This window comes from Mycteria americana, chromosome 2, assembly GCF_035582795.1.
Source record: "Mycteria americana isolate JAX WOST 10 ecotype Jacksonville Zoo and Gardens chromosome 2, USCA_MyAme_1.0, whole genome shotgun sequence".
NCBI classification, from domain to species: Eukaryota; Metazoa; Chordata; class Aves; order Ciconiiformes; family Ciconiidae; genus Mycteria; species Mycteria americana.
This window is the reverse complement of record NC_134366.1, coordinates 45,705,383-45,727,309: the sequence shown is the minus strand read 5'-3', so window position 1 is coordinate 45,727,309 and position 21,927 is coordinate 45,705,383. Positions and strand designations below refer to the sequence as shown.

At 38.6% G+C, this 21,927-nt stretch overlaps 1 protein-coding gene across 7 annotated transcripts in view; it reads right to left on the bottom strand.

The window, feature by feature from the left end:
- Positions 1–2,807: 2,807 nt before the first annotated feature.
- RBMS3 (RNA binding motif single stranded interacting protein 3) overlaps positions 2,808–21,927 on the bottom strand; it is a 723,228-nt gene continuing 704,108 nt past the window's right edge. For 3 of the 7 annotated variants that reach the window (XM_075493193.1, XM_075493197.1, XM_075493196.1), the window contains 4 exons: positions 13,691–13,771; positions 11,023–11,150; positions 8,842–8,905; positions 2,808–7,150 (listed from right to left, as the gene is read on the bottom strand). In XM_075493193.1, coding sequence (XP_075349308.1) covers positions 8,860–8,905; positions 11,023–11,150; positions 13,691–13,771 — 255 coding nt within the window. In that variant the 3' untranslated portion in view covers positions 2,808–7,150; positions 8,842–8,859. Of the gene's footprint in view, positions 7,151–8,841; positions 8,906–11,018; positions 11,151–13,690; positions 13,772–21,927 lie in introns of those variants that run through there. The other 4 variants (XM_075493195.1, XM_075493199.1, XM_075493198.1 and 1 more) reach the window with 2 other exon arrangements.

The following is a 21,927-nucleotide window of genomic DNA, read 5'->3' as shown; positions in this document are numbered from 1 at the left end:
GCATCACCTGTGTTGGTGGGACGAAGTGTCCCACTTTCTGGTGCTCTCCCCAGGCTCCTCAGCTACCCCTCAGGGTGCCAGGCAGGCTCCCTGCTTCAGGCTCCCTTCCTCCTTCTCTCACCATCTTCACGACCAGCAGCAATGGACATTTCAGCATAGGTGCAGTAGAAAAAACCCCTCTCACCTGCTTCCTCCTCCCACTCCTCCGTCTTCTAAAGATTTCTTTGGGCCTTCCTGATTAGGCTGAAGGGATTGAGAAGCTCACCCGTGGAGATTTCATTGGGCAGAAAGAATGAAAAAGAAAGCGTGCAGGCAATCCCACAAAACATGTTTAGTGCTGAAGGAGCCAGCCACGTTCCTGGTACGTAAAAAGGAGCACTCGGTGATTTCCAACCTGTGAATAAAGCTCCTTGGCTGGGGAGGAGAGTTACTGGGCACTTCCAGCCCACCCTCGTCTTCATCACAGAAACGGCCCTCGTGGGAAGGAATGCACATGGCAACACGAGAGCTGCTGACTGAAGCGGCCATGGGGAAATGCACCAAAGAGCTTTCTCATTCCCCGTGAGATGTGGCCAAGGAGGCAATTTACTTTCCAGTTCCCTTCCAAGACGAAGTATGGCTTGCACTACCACTGCCTAGGCTGTACTTACTCCGTAAATACAGTTTTTCTGTCTTCCATGTGGCAACTTTTGCCCTGAAGTCACTTCTTAAATAAGCCTCAGAAACAGAGGCAATGTTCTTCTAGCAAGTTAGCACAGCTGAGAGCCTGGAGAGCAGATACTTGTTAGTATTAAACACTCAGTCTTGGTGTGAGAAAAACTTTCTCCTGTATTTCACCTCCTAACATGTGGGTGATTGTGCTGATGACAGGGCAACAGAGCCGTCCTGTCTCTCCGATTCTTTCCTTCCATTTGGTGAAGACGCAGAGGAGGCAGACTTTGCTGCAAAGCCTTTCCGCTCCCTCTGTGCTCAGCACAAGAGCCACGGCCTCGGGAAGCCTCTGCAGAAAGGTGCCATAAGAACACAGAGTCACCCAGCTCTTTTCTTTCTTTATTTTTTTATTGAAAGCTTCATCAAAGAAAACAGAAGTTTAAACCTAACATCCACTGATCTACAGAAAGCCCCAGGAGTGGGAAAATGGCAGCTATTAGGATTGTGGTACAAATGGAAAACATAAAAAAAAAAAAAAATCATAGCAGTACAGATCTTTCAAAGACATTCTGAGACATCAGCACACAGATGCCCATATAAATAAGATTCATAATTTAATGTATCACAGAGGTTCTGTATTCTACATTTTGGCTACAGTGAGGTCTGTAAGGGCTTTAAAGAACCTCTGTCCCATTTGTGTGATGCATGTTTTCTTGATAGGAAATTCATCTGCTTTCCAAGCTGCTTTGATTTTTCTTACAGACAGAATCTGTTCATTCTCCTTTAAAAAGGAAAACAATTAAAAATTCCTATATGAATTCTGTACGCCTCCTGGTTTTACATAAAATTGTTTTGCCTCCAAAAGATAGTAGAATTTTCTTCCACTCTGGAATACAGCATATTTAATAATACTTTAATTACATAGCATCATGTTCTCTTCTCTAGGCTGTATTTTTGGGATTTTAAAAATATAACCGACTGTAAATTTCGCCAAATTCATAAAATTATTATCCAAGAGAAAGACACTTAAAGGCAGAAAATTAATGTTGGGCAGATATTCTCTTAAGGACAACAGATCCAGATCTTGGAAGGTGCTTACACCTTGCAGGCTTTGGCCCTACAAGGAAAAATGGATTTGTGAATCTGTCAAAGGCTGACATTTTTCACTTCATTACACATTTTTATTAAGGTGAAAGAACTCAGCTGTCACTGTTGGGGAATTAACAACTGAACTGAACAACTGAAATAAACACAAGAATTTTTCTCATCATGGAAAGCTAAACCAACACTGGGATTTATTTTTTTACAGCTTTTCTCTCATAATTTTCTGTTTAATTTTAACAAAGAGCATGTTAATAAAGGGGAGAAGAAAGGGTCTCTTCTGCCTGCTTTGAGGCACAAAGGTGAATAAATCTCTGGGGTACATACAGCGCTCTAGCCTATTTGGGTGACAGGAGCAATACAGAAAAAGTTGGTGCTCTTTTCGAGGGGAAAATAACTCTCCTTACACTGCATCTTTGCTGCTTGCTGAGATTCTAGAAATCTGCTCCACTGAGGGAGAGGAGAGGTCTGCTGCTCACTCAGCCCTCCTTCTGAGAAAGTGTGCGCGCATGATTGTGTGTATGCATATTAGAAATGAAAGGAATCATCGTTACTAGAGTCAATTGTCATTAAACAGAAAAGACTAATACACCAAATGTCAGCGTTTTTGTTGTTTTCTGTTTTGCATTTCCATCACACCGTGACTGTTTTCTTAGTTCACATGGGCTACTGAGAAAGACCAGGAAAATCCCTTACCCTAGGGCACTTCTTTTATATCTGGACCAATTTCATGTTAAATAAAGTTTTGAAAGGAAATGTTGACCACGTGTGTATCAAACATTACTATCTTCAACTACCACATTTGGTCTTATCACTAAAAATGGATTGATTCATTACTTTAAGCACATTATCACTCTTCAGCATGACTCTTGCTATAGGTGGAGTTCAGCAAGTCTGCCTAAACCTGTTTTGCTCATGTCAACCTCAGCATTAAAATGAAGTGGCATGAGGAGCACCATCAAGCTTAAAATCATGAAGCATGGCAATTTGTTAAACACTTAGTATCAGTCTCATCCTTCAGTACCATAAACAACATAATATAGATCCAAATACTATGACATATTAAAAATAAACTTTATTACAATGCAGGCTTCCTCAAATTTGCTGAGTTTTGGTACACATACATACATAAATAATACCCTTCGTTTGATTTTTACTTGAGTAAAAATCCATTCGAATCCTTCAGCCCATTGCCCATTGTAAGTTTAAGCCCTCACTTCTCTAATCACCAGCCTTTATCTTCCACAGCTGGGCATGCATCCATAGCAGAAGATGATACAATGTGATGCAATTGCTCTCAAATATGCCTCATTCTGCATTACGGTGGATTTCTTGACCAACACAACCAAGGCAGTCTCTTGGTAAACAGAACTATACAAGTAAGCACAAGCTAAGGACATGTCAAGAGTCTGTTTCACTGGAAGGCAATAAGAGGACATCCACAATTTGAGGCCTGACTGTCACAGGTGAAAAGTGCTTACAAAACCAGCAGTAGAGCCAGATAGGAAGAAGAGTCCCTCAGCAATCTCACTGGGAACAGTGCGACTTTTCAGTGCCCTGATCTACGCTGGGGTCAGCACCTGCACATATAATACTCTCTTCAGTTCCACTGTATCCATTTTTTTTCCTCAATATTAAGCGACGAGCCCAGGTATTCAGAATTTCCTAGCCATAATTCATATTTTTCTGACAACCCTTCTGTATTTATCCTTTAAGGTAAAAACAAAAATACCAAACCTGAACATCCAGATTTGACTATTTACAAGAATTCAGGTGTGATGGAAAGTACATACGCAGTTCAGCTTATGGATTTGATGTTACTTCTAGACCTCTGGGCCAGGCACCATTGCCTTAGACTTCTAGAGCTGTTTCTGCAACCTTTCAGGAACCCTCCTGATATTTAAAGCTAAATTGGTAAGACGGACATAGATATTGACTTTACAAATTCAGGTCTTCAAAAAAAGAAAAAGAAAAGAAAACAGAAACTCAAACAGGCAATAATAATAAACCTTCCGAAACATCTTATTAGCCAGAACATAAAGAAAACCAGTTTTAGATTTCAGAGGCCACCAAGTATTCCTGTCCTACGACAACACCCATGCAGCGTGTTGCTCTTCCGCTGTTCTCTTGCATCTCATCTTTAACTTTTACAAATAAGTTACCACTTTCTGAGCATTTTGTACGTTCCAAATAAGCTTTTTTCTTACCTTGTGATCTATGACTGTTTATACTCAAGGCTCACATTGTTTATAATTCATAGACTTTCAAGTACCAGTTCACTGGTTTTTTGGGGATCAGTAAGATGATCAATTGTATTTAAGGGATCCATTTTCTTTCCTCTTCTTCTTCCTCTACTTCTTTGCTTTGTTTCTTTTGATTTCAAACACTATTAAACATTATAGCATGGAAAAAAAAGGAACAATTCTAATACAGAATGCACTTGAAACACTTTAAAGTGACAGGCATCGTGATATCGTGTTGCCTGTCTGGCTTAATAAAAAACACTGAGATTGTTTAACTTTGTTTGCTGAAAAACATAAGAAAAATGTTTCTGAATGTATAAATAAAGCAGCAGAGTTCTGAATAGAAACAAGAAGGTACCTCAGCATATTCATCAGCCACATGGTAGCTACCTTGTAGCCTCATTGTTGATAGTAAATGAGACTTTTTGTGTGTCACGTTAGAACTAACACAGAAACAAATGTGTTTATTTCATACTTAACTGACTTGTGCCTGGGGTTATCTCTATTTGTACAAAGAATTCAGAGAGAGACAGAAAGAGAGTACATGTAGAAAGGAAGAAAATAAGGCTAGATAGATTTTTTTCCCTCATATGCCCTCCAAAGAAAGAGGGAACCTTTATCCAAGGACAAAATCCAAGTGCCACTCTCAAAAAGCAACAAGTAATGAGACAGCATGTGAAACAGAAAGTTTTTTTTTTTCTCAATTGAAAACATGTTGTGGATGTTGTTGTTCTTTTACTTTGGCATCATCTGGTTTTCAGAAGTGTTGAATATCAACAACTACTCTGGAGAAAGCAGAAGTTTTACCACTTCTGAAAATCAGGCCCTCTTTCTATGGTGAAGAACCACGTGAACTCCCATTTCTCTCTTTTCTATGTTGCATATCTAGCAGCCATTTACTTGGGACCCCCCCCTCCCACCCCCCCATTAAAAAATACGATCTTGTTTTATCAATTTAAAAAAATAATTGTGTTCTTTTCCCCAAAAAAGTCAGGTTAGGGAAACACAGATCTCTTTTTAGAATTGGGCAGCTGAATCAGATTGATCCAATATATATGTTTTAATTTCATTATTTTTAATGGATACCCTGTCTCTAATGCACCACAATAAATGTGATGAAGCTTCCCCTCTCTTCTGGATGGAGGAAAGTTTAAAAATGTTTGGTTTAATTTTTACATATAGATATATGTGTATGTATGTATATATTTAAATGCTGCTTCTCTTCTCCCTCCATAAGGAAAAAAATCATCTTTTGACTTGCTTCTCACCTTTTTTGTTTGTTTGTTTGGAAAAAAGTAAGGGCCAGAATCAATATTTCTCTGTGGAAAATAAGTGTCATTCCTAGAACAGGTTTCAGTGGATTCAATTTAGTTAGTGTCTTTTTTTGCCTAATCATACTAATTAGTGATTGTCAGCCAACATATTAAGACAACAGAAATCATAGCAGAGAAGAATAATTTTTAACTTCCTGCCTGCATGACAATATTAAGTCAACTTTCAACTGCTTGTATGGGAGAGCTAAAATGAGAACAAAGATCAAGTTTGCTTTCTCTTGCATCTAACTGGCAATTCAAATGCATCACTGAAAAGAAATGCAGAATTAAGGTGGCTATGCATGCTGGACGATGACAAAGACTGAGGTGAAGAAATGAATCTGCGGTATGTCGGAATTCAGAAGGAAGACTGTTGTTTCAGTAGAAATACCAAAGATCAGGCAATTTAACAGAAAAACTCATCAAAATTAAAGCCCACCTGGACAGATTAGTTGGTAACCCACTCCCCTTTGCTTTGGGATGTTCTCCAAAGCACACCATCGACAAGCTTCTAATACCAACTATTCCAAAATTTCCACTATAAACATATGCAGTATGTAAAACACCAGTGGAAGATAGTTTAAACAAACAAGAAAGTAAGAACTGGTCCGGCCATGTAGGTCAAATAAAGATAAAAAAAGAAAAAAACCTCTATCTTCTGGACTGCGTTAGGGTGTCACTTCATCTTTGGTATAAAATAGGCCATCCATAGGCTGCATTTGTTCACAACTAGGAAAGACTACAGAAATTGTCAACAATTTCTTCTATCTATTGCTTTTTTTGCACTTTTTTGACCATAAGCTCCTATCTACTTAAGTTTTTTTTAATGCTCTTAAGCTAGGTTTTTGCAATGTGACAAGCAAAGCAGACTAAAAACTTCTTAAAGCTCATAAAAAAGACTGCAGATAAAAAGCACTAATGCTTTTGCTAGCGATCACGCTTTGTAAATAAAAAAATCTGCATTCTGCAAGAAAAAAACCCTGCATTCTCTATAATGCAGCAAGTTTTTTTCTCAATTCAATAACTTTACTGTAAAATGCTTTAGCCTTCTAGAATTTTTTCTGTCAACACTTAAGACAAAGTTCATAAAAGTCCCAGCATTTTTCCAATCCTTTCAGTTGCCACAGTTCCTTTATCATCAACTTTTCTTCAAAAGAAGAAAATCATTTTCTTTTAAACTGTACAGTTTATTTTTTGTTCACCCCAAAAACTCAGTCTATTAAACTTCTGCACCAGCACCGGTGTGAGCAGTTTCAATTCATTCTCAGGTTTTCTAACAAGACGTTGACAGCTTGCCTTGAGAGCCTTTGACGTCCTTAAAATTAAGGCAATTAAGATTCAAGATAAACCTTACCTAAACATTTCTTTAAAAAAACAAAAAACCAAAAACCAAAAAAACCACTCTAGATTTAAAACAAGAAGAAAAATAAAATGAGAGAAAAAGAGTAGCTTAATTTTTGAGGAAGACAATTGGTTTTCATCTCAACTTGCTCCCTCTTGACATCATCAGTTTTTCTGTTAAAAAAAAAAAAAAATCTAGCTACACCTCCAGGTAAATTCTGAATTCAAATGTTCATCCAGATGAAATGTCAACCCAGTGTTTTTCCTCTGGGTTTTTTCTTTAGTTAAAAAAAAAAATATAGCAAAAATAAAATTGTCAGACTACATGACGGAACCATTTGCACAGCACATAAAAACACTGTTTTGTTTTCGTTGGGAAAGGTAGAAAAAAAAAGCATTCATTTGACGCCTGTGCAAACTGGAAGCCAACTTCTTGTTCAGTGAAGTTTCTCCATTCAAGGCAAAGATTTCAGACCGACATTCTTCAGTCCTGTTTATTGTCTGTAAAAACAATTGAATTAAAGTGGTCATTAAGTCAAAACAACTTTGAAATAGGCTCCTCTCCTTTTTTTCCACCCAATTCCCTTTAAAAGTTATCCAAGCTAAACTAACTTTGCAGCTGTTTAAATATGATACCACCACTAAGCTGAAAATAGTCAGGCAGAAACAGGGAACTCCTGCTTTGGGGACGTTAACACATCCTAAGCAGATGAATTTACTCTTGTTAATGCCATACTTAATGGGCAGTCTAACTACAATGAAATGAGATGAATACGTGGCTTAACATTGTGTAAATATTTCAAGAGTAATACAATAAGAGAGCGAATATTTTCATAATAATAAGTGGCACTGTTTATTTTGGATACGAATAATAAAACGAAAGATAAAATTACAATAAAAGGATACATCCAATCTGCTAAAAAGAACATATTTTCTGATGGCAAGAACAGTTAGACTGTGGAGCAGTCTGCTTAATGAGCCAGTTATGGCTAACTTAGTAGAAACATTAAAGATAATATTAATTAGATAAATATAATTTTTGATCATATAGTGTCAAATCTTTCTAAATTTAGCACAGAGGATAAGCTATACTATCAACCTTTTTCTTACAGAAGATAACTCATTTTGTGTTTTTGAGCTTTCACATCATTTAAAGATACGTCACATCAAACTTATCTCAGCGAGACTATATGAGATCTTTGGGGAGATGTAGAACCTACGTATAAACACTGTTTCATGTCTAGGGCTATCAGTAAGGGTTAGCTATTGCTTCTCCTACAGTCCTCAAAACTTGCATGGAAAAAATCCTTTTCCAACCGAAGTTCAACACAAGAAAATCCAGCACCTTTCCATTTGCAAGCATTAACACATTTGCCTTGCTTAGTTTTAAATTAATTTTAATATTAGGAGTTAAATTGTGAAGAATGTTGATGACATAACATTTGCCACAGAACTATTTCTCTGGGATGGTAAACATAAAACTAACTTCAATTTTAAATACCAAATTTACCAAAGGACTTCCTCATTGCGTGAAGCCTGAAAATTAGTATTTTGAATGTAACAACAGATTTATGTGGAAAGCAAGAATTAATTATTTTCTTAGGGTTTTCTATGCGTAACTTCTGGTAGGAGTACTCAAGTTGGATGCTCACCTCCTGAAATTTTACTGCCCCTCTGGGTCGAGTGGCCACCATATGTGTGAAAGACCAATTCCACTGAAGGGTCACAGCACACACTCTCTAATCTAACCTGTCACTGAGTTTGTCCACAAAACACTCCAGGAAAATGTAATTCTTTCCACATTTAAAATCAAAGTATGTTGTCCAGCAGAGTTTTGCTTAGAAGTAAGAGAGTACACTTTTCAGGGGGAAGGATCTCAATTTATCTCCACTTCATAGATTTCACACTCTTATGTACAAAATTAAAGGTTTACAAGGAAAAAAGGGAGTATGGGTCTAAAATAATTAAGGCGATTTCCTCATAAAGTAGAGTCCTCTGCTCAGAAACCAAGGGCTGTTTCATCTATATTGCTACACAACAGGTAGCCAGGTTTTTGACATGAAGTTATAATTTCTGAACATCTATGGGTGGGATCCTCAAGTACAGCAGCCAGCATATTAAATAAAAGAACATGTATGCTGATTAAAAAAGTGGAACTTAAATTTTAAGTCTCGTGGTTTATTTTTACTTACAAAGAGAGTACAGAGTCCTTATACCACCCAGTTCATTCTGAGTACATTGCCTCTCCTTCGTTGCCTGCAATTTCATGATTGTTGCAAAGAAAATAGATATAATGAAATACACTGTTATAACTTTTCTCCTGACTGATCAGCTCCTATGAAATAATTTTATAGTGTCTGCCTTTTTCTTTGCCTATATCTGACAAAATCATTGTTCGGTCATGTTAATTACTTCCTCTCATCTCGCTTTGAAAACAGCTGTATATTGGGCATGATGCTTGCTATTAATAAATGTGCCCTTCGAAGGCCAGATTAATAAAATTATATTTTAATTACAAAATAACTTCACTTGATTTTATATTAAAGGTTACTGAAATATTCCAGCAGCAGTTGTTTTTTTAAGACAGAGATTGTGTATATTTTGGTTTGTTTCTGCAGCTTCCCACACTTTGCATTTCTGCCCGCAACTGGCAGATATAAATAGAGGGCACATTTCAGAAAAAAATACTGAAATAATCATAATAAAAAATCTGTAGTGGATCTGCCTGTGTGATTAAAAAAGAAAGAAATTCCTCTGAATATAAGTGCCAGTGCCATTGGAAGTGTATCCATCATTGCAACAAGGCAGTAGCTGACAAGGAAAGATGAGGGATCTCATTCTCAGAGAAGGTGGGAATTCACCAGACTGGCAAGAAACACAGCACCCATTTCAATAAAGAATTGCAATGTATTTTCCTCCTATGTGGGAAAAATGCCGGAATCCGCTGCTCACAGCCACCTTATGAGGGCTTCTGAACATAAATCCTTCTGATCTGAAACTTAAGTGAAAGGGAACTGGAACACAGGAATGGTCAGATCCAAACTCCTACAGAACACAGTCACCAAAACAAGCCAACAGGACGTTACGGTCACATATATTTCTCTCTTTGTCCATTACATTCCATAAATATTTTGCCATCATTTATTTACAGATACTAGAGAGACTGATGGCTAGACGGGATACCCATGCATAGACCGGGTCTCCGACTGGGTGCATCAACAAAAAGCTTGTGATCAATTGCTTTTGTAATATGTACCTATAGACAAACATGGGCGTGACATAAGAAATACTGAGGTCTTATGCTTTATGGCAGTCAAAAAGGGACATTGTGTGATCTGAAACCATTTGTTAGTCATATGTTAGACAAATAAATGCATCTTCCACCTCCAGTGGTCAAAAATTAAGTAAAGCAATTGACAGATTCGTATAATTCTAATCTTTCCTATACCAGCTCATATCTTATGCCTCTATAAGTACTGTGTCATGATACACTGACATATCTAACATCTTTCTTATCTGACTATTTGCCTACTTCCTTCTCCAAGATAAAAAAAATGTGTAATTCTCTTTTCACAGTGATGCTGGCGTTCAATATACATGTATTAATCAAGGACTGGCTTTGGGCTCCTTCCTAGAATCTGTCCAACATTGATCGGTCCCGGTCAGTACCCTGTTGCTAAGTAAGCTTCCATTCATAAGGACCAATTTTATTGTGGCAAAGAGGAGTGTTTGAGGATTATTCTGAAGATGAAGGGACTCTTTAGGAGCTCCAGATCTAGCTGTCAGTGTATAAATTTTAAATTTTCCAAGGTATTCCATGGGAAGCAAACAAAGGGAGCAGAGGACAGGAGAAAGACAGAGCAGTGCTTCTCCCCATCCCTTCCTTATCCCTTCGTCCATTGCCGGTTCCTGCCCACTCAGTGTCTGCATGGCACCAGTTTTGCACAATCACAAATACTAACTTGGGGAAATTTATACTGCTTCACTAGCTACACTTTCAAAAAGAAACCTTTACCTGTGTACCATGCCAATATTTTCACCCCTGCAAAATTTAAGCCCTCTTTTTAACCTCTGACGCCAGATGCTGCTTTAGCCCAGCATAATGATTGTTAACGCAGTTGTTGAGATCCTTCTAAGTCCAGAAAAGCAGCAGACAGTTAGAGAGCATATCATTGCAGGCAGGAACTCAAGGACATTTTGCCAAGGTGAGGCCATCAGCCAAAACCTTTTGCTGATTACATTGCTATATATCCAGAATTCATCTGAACTTAACGAAGCTGCTCAGAATTTATATTGCTGAAATGGGGAGCAGAATTTGGCCCACTATAACCAAGAAACAAAACCTTCTGGTTACAAAGCGTATGCCTACTTACTTAGACTGTTGGTAAGAATATGCAGGCGCATGTTCACTGGATGTTTCCACTGTCATCTGTTGCTGTTGACCACTGGCTTCCTGTGATGAAGATGCTACTGTCTGTGGAGAAGTATCAGCAACAACACCCTAGGGAATCAAATGAGAATACGAAAAACTTATTAATTTTACTCACTGCAGTGAATTACACATAAAAGAGCTCAGCACCAGCTCACCATTCCTGTATTTCTCTAGAGGTCAAGAGAGTTTGAGATAGCAGAACCATATGCTAACACAACAAACTCCACCAGTTTTAGAGAGCTAATCCAGCAACAAGAAGCTTCCTTAGTGTACCAGCCCCTGTAGTACTTTGCTCTCGCACGCTGCAGTGGAAAATACCTCCACCTTTGAGGGCAGTTCCCTGCCCATTCAAAGCCAGAGGCAAAACCTCTGACTTCAGCGGAGCCTGGATTTTACCTCTTATCTTTTTTACAATATATATACAATATGTATGGCTCTTACGATTTTCACTTACCTACCCCAACTTCACAGTGAGTTCACATTTATTTTGTTTGATTTGCAACGTGATAAAGGCAGAATCTAGGCCCCCACTCTCTGCTTCACTACACATCCAAAAATTTTAGCCACCTTAGAAAAATACTGCACTCCTCTACACACTGCTTTTATGCATGTTCCCTTCAAAAATAAATTTACTTCAGACTAAAGACTTTTATCTGTTAAGTCAAAGCTCCAATGAAGTTTATATTTATACGTTTGCAAAAAAGTAAACATACAAAAGATGATATGTATGAATTTAACATAATGCACTATTTCTTATCCTATTTAGACAGTCTGAATAATATTACTTTTAAGTATTTTTGTACACTTTTGAAGTAAGGTATATTTTCTTTCCTTTACTCTCATGCTTGGTGTGTTGGTCACACGAATAATACTAGCAGGTCTCTTCAGGGATCATGCTTTATTACTGTATTGCACACAACAGAGCCAGAAGAGGGAGCACAAAGCACTTGCTTTGTTTTTATTTGAGTTCTGTGTAAACAACAGGTAGTTTATTTTAAATTATCTGTTAAAAATATCAGTTTCATTGTTCAGAAATTATTCATATCTATTGCTTAACAGACTGTCAGTATTATCTTTTTCTGGCTACTTCCTTGTCTTTATCCTTCTCCTTTTGTCCATCTCATCTTGAGATTGTAAGCTCTCTGGGGCAGAGACTGTATTTTTTCGTCTCTGCTTGTGGAGCATCCAGCATAGTAGGGTCCTGGTTCATGATGCTACATGAATACAGATAAACATTAACAATAATCATCATCACTGGATCAGAGCAAGACAGGCTATATATTCAGATAATATTTTGATTATTATAGTAGATGATTATGACATCATGTTACTTTAGCAGGCATGAACATACCAGTGGGTGATGGGGAGGAGGGCTCAGGAAGAATTAACTTAATTTCTCATTCGCACTGGGCAGCACAGTATGCAGCCAGTACTGCTGTATGAGCCACTCTCCATCCCACCATCTCCTTTTAATTTGGATTTGTATCTGCCCAGTTTAATACGTAAGAATAGCAATTGAAAAGAGGCACCCATGGCCCATTTGTAAACAAAAAAGGTTTAGGCAAAATTATCCTGAGGCAATAAAGACTAAAACATGACCACCTCAGTATGACAGAACAGTAGCAGCCTTTCCTGTGGGACCTCATTTGGGAATCTCAGTAATTGCAAAGAACGGGAGAAACCAGGATGAGTCCACTTGACTGCTGGTGGAGCCATGCCAACAGTACCACTAACTCAGCATCCTCAAAGCACAGAGTAGTAATAGTACAAACTCCAAAGTCCACACAGCTGAAGACAGAAGTACAGAGACCCTGGCACTCCTCGCCACTACCCCAGAGTAGGGGAGAAGTTATTAAAAGAGGGTAGCACCAAAGAGAAGCACACAAGGGAAGAGGATGCCAAGGCTCCCTCCTCTTGCTGTGCTCAGTGGCCCTTATGAAGCTTCACAGAAGTGGAGGCCAAGCTGACGCTCTCCCGGCAGCTTGTGGTCTACAGGGTTGAGTAAATACTTACTCATTAGACTGTCATCAGCATGACTCAGCCCCAAGGAGGGAGGGAGCGAATCCTTCCTCAAGGATGAAAAGCACTCAGTCAGTGCAGCATCCTCCACGTCTGTATATACAAGAGGAAGGTTTCCATTGCTCAATCACTTTTTCTGGTGGCTAAATGTTTCAGCAATTACCTATACTTGCTAAGGACCGCATCAAACCCTCTTGCAATCTTCTCTTCTTGGAATCTTTTGGGTTCACGGTCTGCCTGCTGGGTTTGTTTTTCTGTCTCTTCCCATCTCCCTCCCAAGTACATGGGGAAAAATAGTCATAATCACTGATGTTTTATTCCATGTCCTGCTGTACAACAAAACAAATGCAAAACAAGAGCCCTTGCAAATGATTAAAAAAAAGGGGGGGGGAAGAAAAAAGAAGGAAAAAGAAAGAAAGAAAAGAAAAAGAGAAAGAAATGTGCAGTCCTAATTTTAAAAGCTGGAAGCTTCCAGCCACCATTCCATAAAGTAACTTTAGGCCCCTTTCAAACAACAAGTGCAAGGAGGCATAATAGGTAAGAGTTCTGCTACCCCTTCACTCTACTTTCATGGATGGAGATACACTTACTTCAATAGGGACAGCTGTTGGAGGCACAGGAGTGTACTGGGGAATGTAGGTCCCTTGCATAGGTGCAGCAGCAGTCATGTACTAGAAAAAATCAAAGGCAAATGAATATTAGAAAACTACAATCAAGATGCATAAAACCATATTACAAGCATGACACTGTTTCAATTTCCTGTTTAGAGTTTGTTGGTTAGTGTATAGCCTATTATTTCTTTTAATTAAGGATTTTAGGCAATGGTAGGAATTACCTAGCTACCAAAAATCATAATCTTGAACTTCAAAGTCAGGTCATACCTGAATATAGGCAATAGCAAACATCTTTCTGATAGATTCAGATTGTTCACATGGCTTCTAAAATTGAGACACTCCTATTTGTACTTATGAAAAAACCAGTAGAGACACGATAGCAGCATATATATAGTGGTTACAGATACAAAACCAGTCTAAACAACCTTTTGGAATCTTATTGATCTTATCTAATGATGCCTACAAAAAATTTAAGCATGAAATTTGACAGGTTTATTCCAGTCTATATTTAACCCTTTGAAGAACAGCAGTTGAGTTTACAGGGATACAAAGCTGCAGAGAGGTGCAATTCGAGACAGGAAAAATAAAGGAAGGGGAAGATATATTTGGGAGTTTCTCCTTTTGTACAGAGAATCCCTAGCTAAATTCTTATGGCTTATTCTTAATAACCAGGGATCTTTTCTATGCATTTTGAAACTTCTGCAAATTATTATTACAGCAACACTTTGTATTAGCTTCTCTAAAATACTGTCTCTCCCAAGCACTACAAGACAATCTTTTTTAAAATTCATGACTGCATGAGAATTTTGCCATTGGTATGGCACTAATCTCTTTATGTACAGCACTTCTTAAAAAGCTCTTGAACTGAATGCAACAGGTATTGTTCAAATCTTCAAATAAAGTATCAATATTAAGTCGTTGGATCTATATGTACTTTCCTTTCTACAATCCAGTCCTCACTGCATGTCTTCACTGACAAGAATCTCAGAATGTGCCCAATCCCACAACTGACTGTATGACACTTCCACTACATGTTATCTTCAAAGACACACCGAAGATCTGAATCAGCCCAGAATGTATTTGATGAATTTTAAAATGAGTTAAATATAGCTTTGCTTCCTGGCAGAGCTAGGAAGTGCTTGCAAGATTTTATTCCGCTGTTTATAGTAAAATTTACATTTAAAGCACTCTCTCACCTCAATTCTAAACTAACTGGATGGTTTGATATGCCTGTCACAAACATGCATTATGAAATTGCATAGTGGGGTGCAGACTCTGCAGCAATGCTGGAGAAAGGCCTTAGGGAATGAGAACAGCATATTTAAGAATCCCACAGCTGAATTCTGAAGTCTTCATTCAACTAAAAGAAAAAAAATTACTTCAATGAAATTGTTTTCTATAGAAAAAAAAATCCATGAAGAACATAGCTGACATAGAATGTATACTTGGAATACGGGTAGCATACTGTTTTGAAAGCCATTAAAATATTGTTGCTAAAATTCAGTGTTTTCCTTAACTTGAGCAAAGAAACAGGAGTGTCCCCAGCGTCTGTGTGCCTGTATCAGGCCATGATTTTCTGCAGCTCCTTCTCCTTGTTCTTCAGAAAGAGAATTGAATTCAATAGTTGTTTTATGAATGCTAACCCACCAAAGACATTAGGCCAACTATCCCTATTGTACGCAGTACAGTCGGGCTATTCTCCTGCCTTACGGATTAGGAGCTAATGAGAATGTTACAGCAGGGTGTTCCAGAGCTGCTTCCGCTGCATTCATTCTGCCTTTTAATGTTGCCGTCACATGTTGGGACGACATCTGCTGTGTAGTATTGTTCTAAATGTGTCAATATTTAACATTAACCTGAAGCATTCATTCTTACAGTTCTGCAAAGACCTACAAGGGTTTTAAATACCTAAGCAGGCTAGCTTCACTCAGACAAACATATATAGATTTTAATTAAAACTGTTAATTTAAAGAATAAAGTGGTCTCATTCAACTTGGACTTCCTCAGAGTTCTTCCCTAAACCCAGCAGAAGATCAGCGCTCAGAGTCTTACAAGATGCAGTTGCCAGCCATTCCCTTACCTTACACACAAACACATATGAGTTCTAATACACAGATATCGAATTATTCAATTGCCTTTTAATTCAGACCACTTTTTGCAAAATCCTTTAGCATTGAGTTCTGTAGCACAACAATTGAAATATCCGGGAATTAACTGGTGTCTTTGCTGGCTCTGCAAGCACTGCTCTCGGTAGTCGTGCAGTTTCTTACCTCTACTGTTATTGTTTTCTTTTTGAGCCAGATCCTGATCCTACTCGCCAGACTACTTCACGTTGCTTCCTTCACCGCTACACAATCTCTAGGGGAAACTGTTCTGTTGACTTGAGTGTGACTCATGGCCCCGGCCAACCCCTGCTTGCCCTGGTCTTCCCAGACACTCACACCTCCCCATACTCTCCCAGGTTAATTTTTTTGCATGAATTTTAACTGAATTCAGCCAAACAGCAGGTGATTTACAGTGCTGGAGTCCAAAGCCATCTAGTTACTTGCCAGACTCCCTGAAGAACTGTAGGAATGTGACTTCTCCCCTGTATATAACATATTCTGCTTGTCTAAATGTCCACTGTAACGGTGGGTTAAATCATTAGTTAAATCATTGAGAGCTCTACAATTAAAACAAATGTTGTGAGCCATTTGTAGTTCCAAATGTAGTTCCACCAATAGCATAAATGAAGTCACAGGTGTTGTGGCAAAGAATTTGGTCCTAGTAAAAGTTAGCCAAGGCTCAATCCTACGGGGTACTGCTGCTTAACGTCTGGCCCTTGATCACACAGCAGCAGGCTGGTCTGTATTACAGGTATACACACTGTGCCCTTCAGTGGAATATCCAAACATATTTAATGTATTTATCTTTATGAATGTAAAGAAACCCTTATCATTTCAGAAAAGAGTAACCGGGTCAACAATTAAACACGTTATTGGGGCTTGGAACTGATTCTCAGTCTCCAGACTCTCACTTAAGGACCCATTGAGGCTTCTGTAAAAAACCTTACAAATCTATAAAGGACAACTTGGGCTTAATTCTCAGAGATACACAATTGGTCTTAAGTATCTGAAGTCCCCTCACATGCACAGGGAGTTCCAGCTGAGACCACATGAATTCAGGAGTGTCTGCCCTGCTCGATCTGTTTTCACCATGGGAAGCCTAGTGCTGAGAAGCTGCTTTAGTTTATTGTTTACTAACAGTATAATGAAAAAGGAGGACAGATGAATTTTTGTTATAACTGACATTAGCTCAATCAATGCATTTCTTTCCTTTATGAACTACATAGTCCTAGTTCTCTGATCTCACGGGATAAATACATTAGACAGTGCCAAGGCACAATGTCAGTGTCAATACTTACATCAAGGACTTTGGATAATGCAAGAGTTGAATTTCTTGTCATGAATATTCACAGTTGGTTGTTAGCAGAAAGCTTCCTGAACATTGCTTTTCAGTAGCTTCCACACCCAGCACACACAGCCCACTGGAGTCTGTGTCTCTCCCTGGGTCCCCCTGCCACTTTACCTAGCTATTTTGTAAAACAGTGGGCTCTGCATGGGTTGGAGTGAGCGCTGCCCACACTGGGAGGTGGAAAAAAGCTTCAGAAAGAATTGTGAGATTCAGAAGACAAGTTAAAAATTTTGTATCTACCCTGCACAAGGACCACCCAGGATGAAGATTCTGCTCTCAGGACATCCCTTAGCTGAGGGACTCTCTAGTGATGCAGTTCCATGGGGACCACAGGTCCTGTAGATGACATAGTCTGCATATGGCTTCCCATCTACTTCAAGAAACTAACGCAACTTGGAAGTAGGCAGATGGCAAGCAAAGAAGACATCTATGTCAGAAGACCATCACAAGACTTATTTTCTCCATGAACCACACTCACTAAAGTTCTTTACCCACATGTACGTGTGAAAAAGAGACAGTATGACTCATGCTCAGCTTAGCGGTACCCAGCTAATTCCACTAAATATTAGTATTATAAGCATTGAAATAAGAGAATCTGAAAAATCCAAATCCATTCTTTCTTTGTCATATGTTTCCATCAGGATTAAAGATTCTTGAGCTGTAATGTGATCGGTCATTCAATAAAGTGTGTGCAAGGCAGAAGAAAACACTGTTCATTCTTCCACAACTGTACAGGCTTTGTGGGTCTAAAAGTAGAAGCTGCTTATTTCTGACAGTAAAATGAATAGTGACTCTACAGGCACAGATGATGGATCGGTAGGGTATAAAGGAGCTTTTTTGGCACACTGATCCTTTAAAAGCTGATAATTTCTACCACAGAAAGAAAAAAAGAGACATTGCTGGTGGCACTGTGCTCTTACTTTGTTTATGAACTATTATTTTATTCATACAGTATACAGAATGCGTGTTCTCAGCACTGAGGATGTACAGTATTATAATATAATGCATGCTTTACAATGCCTGACTGCTTAATTCAGACCGCACTTACCAGGGCACCAATTTAGCCTATATGCTATATTAACAATTCTGCTCACACCTTGTCCAATGGGATTTTTGTTTTTCCCTTTTTGAAACTGCTTAAGTATGTGAAAAAAATATATAGCTAGAAAATGAGAGAGTAGTAGTATACACTCACACCTCTGCTCTCCTTTCAGATGTCACCCTCTGTGACTACACAGAGTTAAATGAAAGGAGGTAACGAATGAGGAGGTGGGTTGAGGGGACAAAACGAAACTGTGAGAAGGATCATGTTTAATTCAGAGAGCAACATCAGTTCTTACAGATCTGCAAACAGTGGGGTATCCCAGCCTGGCTCCAGCAAGGCTCCTGTTGAGCCTGCAGCAAACACTAAACCCATAAAGGTGGCAGGCATTGGGAAGAAAAAAAGAAGAGGAAGGCAGCTGCCTGCACTAGGCAGAGTGAGGGAGCATGTTGCAGTAGGGTAACACGTTTCACCCCTCAAAGGTGGAGCTGAGTGACCTGCAGGGAATTTGCAGGAGATCTTACATCAAGACTAGGGCACAGGTAATGTCCATTTATTCATCTGCTCTAGTAAACCTCTGGCCTGCCTTTCTTGGGCCCAGGTTAATGCAGAGTCAGGCAACTGCCTAACAGGCGAGGCACATAGCAAACACCTCTTACACAGGCTATTAGTTACTGAATTTCAACTGAGACAGTGCCTGAAAGAGTGAGTGTCTCTTGCAGGACCAAACAATTTCATTTACATTGCCAGAAGACTTTGGTCACACACTTCGTTTAAATTCTGATGGTCATCATTAACAGAAAGTGTAAGAAACCAGCCTAAAGTACAGTTCTATTTATAGGGCTAGTTGCCTATAAAATAACACAGCTGTTACTAGAAGGTGGCTACAGGATACATGTTATCTCTCTTGGCCACCGTGAGTACTGTGAGATTTTACAGAGTGACAACAGTTGATAACCTGATCAACATTGAATAAGTTTCTTAGTATGAAGAAAATCTGAAAGAACTTACAAAATGAGACATTAACATATAAGTTTGCAGTAGATTTGGAAACCTTGAACAACACTTACTCAGAATTAGTAGGCTTACTAAGGACAAGGGCCAATGAGCAAGGAATAAAAGTGAAAGAAGAGGTCTTTTATAAAATCAATGTGCAAGCGCTGCATTCTAGTGTTTCACTTTGTTTTTATATAAATGTATATCTGTAGCAAGAATCAAAGACCGCTTCCCTTATTTCATCAACCTCCATGCTCCTGAGAAGCCACAGAGCCTTTTCAGTCAAGGTGAGAGCCAAATTGCAGAATCCTTGTATCAGCATATGCTGGTAAGCATTCACACCACAGCAGCCTGCTGAAGGGAGATTAAATGGGACATCTTATGTGAGTAAATGCTAACCCATGTGTCTTAAATGAGCAAGGATTCCAGAGTCTGGTCTTCAGTGACTATTTGTGGTTTCATATCACTGCATGAGCTGTAGCACAGTGATAATGACTTAGCTTTTTAGGATTCTCAGAATTAATGCCAGGGTTTGTTTGTGTTTTTTTTAAAACCATCTGAGAAGTCTAGACACTGCATCACTAACAGAATTATGTGAAAACATTTGCATTGCTGGAAAACTGAAGGAAATGAGACTGTTGGCTGGATTTATTTTTATCATCTTTTTTTTTTTCCATGAAGGAAATCTGCCCTCCCACTTTCAAATCTCTTTCCCTGCAAAGAACAAAAATTGCATCTCTCTTCGACCATTGTGAAGTGGTTATAACTTTAATGAAATATAGAATAAAACTGCTGGGTTTTTTGTCCCTGGTTCCACCTTCTCATTTGAAAATACCCTGTTCTCCATCAGAAAATAACATTGTCTTGCTGTGTCCTCTTATCCCATAGTCTGGCATGGAGAGGTAGGAACTCAGAAAGAGAAAAGGACCATCTAGTTCATCAGCGCCAGTGGCAGATCAATGAAATACAATATCCAGCCGCCACAGTTTTTACTTTAAACTTCAAATATCTTTTGCTACCCAGAAGCATTCTCATTTTCCAGGTCAATCCTGTAATTATTCAATGGCTGTTATTAATCTTAGTTTTTCCCAATTAAAGAATGTGAGAATAAAAGATACGGAGTTTTTGCATATATTACAATATTTTTGCTAACAATTATCAGCCTGGCCTAAAATATAATAATATAATGCTATTTTAACACACAATTACCATAGCCCTATCAAGAATAGCACTGTCATTCAACAGAATCCCATCACTGGGCCACTGCACTCATTGTTCAGGCACAGAATAGAAATCTTCACAAAATTTAACCTTCCTTCCCTGCTGCTCAGTAATACAAACGTATTTAGGAACGCTGGCTATCACTTCCCTTTCAACCTTCCTAATGAAATGTTACCTAATTCTCTGAGCAAGTTAAATGAAGGTAGAGAGAATAATAACTTCAAGAACTATATTTACAAACTAATCTCTTTTTCTCTTCAGGAGTTCTAAGCATCCTTCACAAATCCCTACCTTTAGAAATCAGAGTAATACAAAGGTATAGAAGAAACAGTGCAAATGAGCTAAACCTCCCACAGCTAACAGGTCTTTTCTTTATTTCTGAAATTCAGGCCTGCTACTAAAGCAGAGCGATCAGGACTAATCAGATAAAGACTATTTAGAGTAAACAAATGTGAGAAGAGTCAGATCACCACATACAGCTGTGCACCACGCTCTCACTAGCATACAAAATCCTGGGTTTGTAAAAACTGTAGTAAATGCAAACAGCATTCCAGGAATGTCTATAGAAACAGATAAATAAAAAACCGGCTCATTCGTTTTAACCACTTTTTAAAATCTACAGGCTGGCATTACAAAGGAACTGGGTGAAAGTCTCAAATCACTTTCAGGTATCTCACCAATGTCTGAAAAGGGCAAAAATGGAGGAAAACCCATCAGGATGTGAAAATTAAGCTCCCATTTTGATTGTATCTTTCATTAAAGGCAAGTGGAACTTCTTATAGGAATACTTCTTTATAACAAATTGTTCATATTATGTTTGTCAGTTTATACACAGCTATGGTACTCGACCTCAGGGTGCCAGTGATCCTTGTAGTCCCTGCTAGTGTACCTAGGCCCATGATATTTTCAATCTTGTCTTCCTTGTGACAAAGCCTTCACTGTAGGCAGGGATCCATGGAGGCTGTACAGAAATGTAGACTGATTCTCCGAGTATGACTATATATGAATAGCCTCAAGATGTGCAAACTGCTTTTTTGCATAATTCTAATAATGCCATGGGTCTGATGGATACATTTGCAAGAGAGCAAAACTACTCCTGTGCTTAAAACAAAGACCAAGACTGTGGTGTTTTGTCGTACTTTCAATTCTTAATTCTTCAGTTCTTATCCATTTCTCTACAAAAGGGGTATTTTTTTTTAATACCCTCTATGTACCTGTTCTGTGAATGTACATTATGAGATCTCTGGGGCAAGTTTTTGAGCATGGGTTAGTACATGATTTATTACAGACTGTCCTATCTGCAGCACCCTATATAAAACCAGGGTATAGGGACTATATCATAACAAAAGAGTATACTGCATCAGTCTTGGTCAGCCAGGGTCTGTAATCACTGAGATTCTGTCACATTTATATTCTTCTTTCAGATCCTGTATGCTGAAGAACAAAGGGATGATGCAGCAGAATTATAACTGCTTCTTCTGACACAGAAATTCCCTATGCA